We start from the raw sequence: 4,850 nt of genomic DNA on the forward strand, positions 1-4,850 counted from the left end.
AGTATGTTCGGGGTTTGCCAAGGCAAATCCAAGACTCAGTCCAAAGCAGTGCCCCCAAAACTCTTTGCGAGGCTGTTGTCCTTGCTGCATCCTTGTCTGACAACCACGTTAAGGCGGAAACCCTCAAAGGCAGCAAGAAGACTGTTGAGAAAACCGAAGCCTAACCTTCCAAGGAGGTCAAGGCCGAAACCACACCCAAACCAAACCGCAACAACAACAATAACAACCAATCCAAGAAACGAAAGCAAAACTATGCCTTAACTCAACAAAACCCACCTCAACCTCTATACCGACAAACCCAAACCCAAAACCTTCAAGCCCCACCTCCAAAGAAACCTTACCACGGACCTCACCCGTTTTGCCAAATTTGCCAATGACACCATCAACTCGGCATCCCTTGCCGACAATGCACCCATTGTGACCGTTTTGAACACCTGCTAAGCGCATGTTTCGAACTCATGCGTACCTAACCAACCCTCACCAAACTATCCCGCACTCCCCACACTTTCAACCAACACCGTGTTTTAACTCAAGCTCAACCCATTGCTCAAGCCTAGCCCACCCCTCGAGCGTGTTTCAATTGTGGAGATCCTAGTCATTTCCGCAACGCGTGTCCCTGACTCGAAAATCAAGTCCAAATGGCAGCTCCGCCTGTGTACCCTGATCAAGCCTATCAAGTTCAGGCCTTTCAACCAGTTCCGCAACTTATGGCCAACCAAGCTGTTCAACCGGTTCAAGCCAATCAAGCCTCGACTTCCCAAGCTACACCCGTCGTCCCCAATGCTCACTGGAGGGCATTCGTGATCAATGCAAATCAAGCTGAGTATAACAATGATGCGGTGAACGGTATGTTCTTGGTTAATAACGTTTATGCATCCATTTTATTTGACACCGGTGCCGATATGAGTTTTGTGTCTTTTAATTTTGAGCCTATGCTTTCTTCGTCTCATTCTAAACTCGAAAGGTCTTTTACGGTTGAAGTCGCGAATGGTAAAACTATCTTGATTGACTCAATTATTCGTGGTTGTACTTTAAATCTCAACGAATATGATTTTTCTATCGAACACATTCCTATGCAACTCGGAAGTTTTGATATCATAGTAGGCATGGACTGGTTAGCTCAACACCGTGCCGAAGTCGTGTGCTTTGAGAAGTATATTCGTATCCCACTAGACGACGATCGGATTTTGCGTATTTTCGGCGAGAAGCCTTCCAAGAGGCTCAAGCTTATGTCGTGTACTCAAACCCAAAAATACTTACGTAAAAAGTATGTGGCTTTCCTTGCCAACGTCTTGGAAAAGAAACAAGAAAAAAAGACAATAAAATATATTCTGGTAGTTCATGATTTTCCCGAAGTTTTCCCTGAAGATGTTTCTGGTTTACCTCCTACTCATGAAGTGGAGTTTCGTATTGATCTTGTGCCTGGTGCGAACCCCGTCGCCAAAGATCCTTATCGTCTAGCACCTTCGGAAATGCAAGAGCTAGCGAGTTAACTCCAAGAACTCTCTAGCAAAGGTTTCATCCGCCCAAGTTCGTCGCCTTGGGGCGCACCTGCTCTTTTTGTTAAAAAGGAAGGTTCCTTTCGAATGTGTATCGATTATCGTGAACTAAATAAACTCACGATTAAGAACTGTTACACTTTGCCTAGAATTGACGACCTTTTCGATCAACTTCAAGGCACATCTTGCTTTTTAAAAATCGATCTTCGTTCTGGTTATCACCAATTGCGTGTTCATGAGGATGATATCCCCAAAACCGCTTTTCGAACTCGTTACGATCATTACGAATTTATGGTTATGCCTTTCAGCTTGACCAATGCACCTGCGGTATTTATGGACCTCATGAACCTCGTATGCAAACCTTATCTTGATAAGTTCGTGATCGTATTTATCGACGACATTCTCATTTACTCGAAATCTAAATTTGAGTATGAAAAACAATTGCATGATATCCTCTTGTTGTTGAAGAAAGAACAACTTTTTTTCCAAGTTTTCCAAATGCGAGTTTTGGTTAAACGAAGTTCAATTCCTTGGTCATATCGTTAACGAAAAAGGCATTCATGTTGATCTTGTTAAAATCGAAGCCGTTAAAAATTGGAAGACTCCGAATTCACCTACGGAAGTTCGATCTTTTCTTGGTCACTGGTTATTACCGTCGTTTCATTTTGAACTTTTCCAAGATCGCTTTACCCCTCACCGCCTTAACTCATATGGGTAAACCATATGAGTGGGGGGCTAAGCAAGATGAAGCTCTTCAAACCTTGAAGCATATGCTTTGCAACGCTCCTATCCTAGCCCTTCCCGAAGGAAACGAAGATTTTGTTGTCTATTGTGATGCCTCGAATCAAGGTTTCGGTTGCGTTCTCATGCAACGAGCAAAGTTATCGCCTATGCGTCACGACAACTTAAGGTTCATGAAAATAATTATACGACACACGACCTTATGCTCGGAGCTGTTGTATTCGTGTTGAAAATTTGGAGACACTATTTGTATGGGACGAAATCTGTGGTATTCAACGACCACAAGAGTCTCCAACATATTTTTGACCAAAAAGATTTGAACATGAGGCAACAAAGATGGGCCAAACTTCTTAGTGACTACGATTGCAAAATACGTTACCATCCCGGTAAAGCAAACGTAGTAGCTGATGCCCTTAGTCGTAAAACTCATGTCAAAATCATTCTTCTTCTATGCGTTGTTATCCAAACCAATCTTCAACTACGTAGCTTTGAGGCCCAACACATCTCCGTCACTGAAAGAAATATGTACAAAGAGATGTCGTGTGGTGCTGAACTCCAACTCGAAACCAAGCGTGATGGTTTTCTCTATTTTCTTAACCGCCTTTGGGTCCCAGATCGTGACAATCTTCGCACGTTTATAATGGACGAAGATCACAATTCACGATATTCTATCCACCCCGGTGCGGATAAAATGTATTTCGATCTTCGAACTACCTTCTGGTGGCCCGGAATGAAGAAAGATATCGCTATCTATATCGAAAAATGTTTAACATGTGCTAAGGTAAAAGTCGAGCATCAAAAACCTGCTGGTTTACTCGTGCAACCTTTTATTCCAGTCTGAAAGTGGGAGAACATTGCGATCGACTTCGTCACCAAACTTACAACCACCAAGAGGCAACATGATAGCATTTGGGTAATCGTCGATCGATTAACCAAATCAGCTCATTTCATTCTTATTCGAGAAAAGCATTCGGTCGAGCAGCTCGCTCAAATCTATGTCAACGAGATTGTTTGTCGCCATGGTATACCCTTGAGTATTATATCTGGCCGTTATGGTCGTTTCATGTCTTATTTTTTGAATTCGCTTCAAACCGCTTTGGGAACCCGTCTAGATCTTAGCACCGCTTGTCATCCTCAAGTAGATGGTCAGTCGAAAAGAACCATTCAAACCCTGACATGCTAAGAACTTGTGTTCTTGATTTTAGTGGTAATTGGGATACTCATCTTCCATTGGTTGAGTTTTCATACAATAATAGTTATCATTCGAGCATCAAAATGGCTCCATTCGAAGCGTTCTATGGCCGTAAATGTCGTTCTCCTATTTGTTGGAACGAGATCGGTGAGACTCAGCTCACTAGACCCAAAATGGTTCAAGATACCACCGAAAAAATTGCTCAAATTCGTACTAATCTGCTTACTGCTCGAAGTCGCCAAAAGTCTTACGCTGATAAGCGACAACGACCCTTGGAATTCGAAGTCGGCGACCTTGTCCTCTTAAGGTTTCACCTTGGAAAGGAGTAGTCCATTTCGGTATGTAGGGTAAACTAGCCCCCCGTTTTGTTGGTCCGTTCAAAATCCTTGAACGAATCGGAGATGTTGCTTATCACCTCGAGCTCCCTCAAAAGCTTCAAGGCATCCATCCTGTGTTTCATGGTTCGAACCTTCGAAAGTGTCGAGTTGACGAGAACCTTCATATCCTCTCAACGAGGTACGTATAATAAGACAATGCACTTTGTTGAGAGACCAGTGGAAATAGTGGATCGAATGGATAAGGAAACCAAGCGTAGCCGAATCCCTTTGGTCAAGGTTCGTTGGGAATCTAAGCGCGGTGCGGAGGTCACTTGGGAACGTGAAGACCAAATGAATACTAAGTTTCCGCATCTTTTTGCTATAGATGTTAATTCCTAATTTCGGGACGAAATTTCCTAAAAGTTGGGAATGCTGTGACATTCGTCAAATTGAATTATTAGTTGTACTCGCATCATCGCATTTAATGAAAAAACTGAATGATTAATTGTGTTATTCGGTTTTATCTTTATTGTTTTATTAACGCGTGACTCGTATCTATATACTTATAATCCTTAAAGTATACAATATGTACAATCTAACCCCTTCCTTTAGTTTTACAATTTCTGACCACCAAACCTAAGATTAAGGACTTGGTTGCAAATTTTATTCAAACTCCCTCTTTCCTTCTTCGTTTCCCGTCACCGACAGCCCTCCCCCCCCCCCCTCAGTTATTTTGATCTTTTTGACCCATAAATCACGGGATTTGAGTAAATAATATGATTCTTAACATGCACACTCCGCCTTGTTATGGTATGACATGTAATTAACAGTTAATTTGTATCGAATTGTATCAATTTCATTAAATCTTTGAATGCGGCTGTTCTTGATCTTGTTAGCCTATAAATACAAGTCCAAAATGAAATTAAACGAGCATACACCACCTCCTCACAATCCCAAACATAAACCCTAAGACAACTGCAGCCAATAAACAGTTCTTGACCTCGTTTGATTTCGTCTTTTGGCTGTAAACCCTAACTCGCCATTCGCGTTCAATTCATACACGAACAAGGTAATTATTACATGCATTTGGATCGGATTTTC

The 4,850-nt window shown here is 42.1% G+C and overlaps 1 protein-coding gene across 1 annotated transcript; it reads left to right on the forward strand.

Moving 5' to 3' along the window:
• Window positions 1-638: 638 nt before the first annotated feature.
• LOC143636863 (uncharacterized) lies at window positions 639-1,493 on the forward strand. Its single transcript, XM_077104347.1, has 2 exons — window positions 639-990; window positions 1,120-1,493. The coding sequence occupies exons 1-2, from the start codon at window positions 639-641 to the stop codon at window positions 1,491-1,493; spliced, it is 726 nt and encodes a 241-aa protein (XP_076960462.1).
• Window positions 1,494-4,850: the final 3,357 nt, after the last annotated feature.

This window comes from Bidens hawaiensis, unplaced genomic scaffold (assembly GCF_021521415.1).
Source record: "Bidens hawaiensis isolate Kalapana, Puna unplaced genomic scaffold, B.hawaiensis_p1.1 tig00008077_1, whole genome shotgun sequence".
Lineage (NCBI taxonomy): Eukaryota > Viridiplantae > Streptophyta > Magnoliopsida > Asterales > Asteraceae > Bidens > Bidens hawaiensis.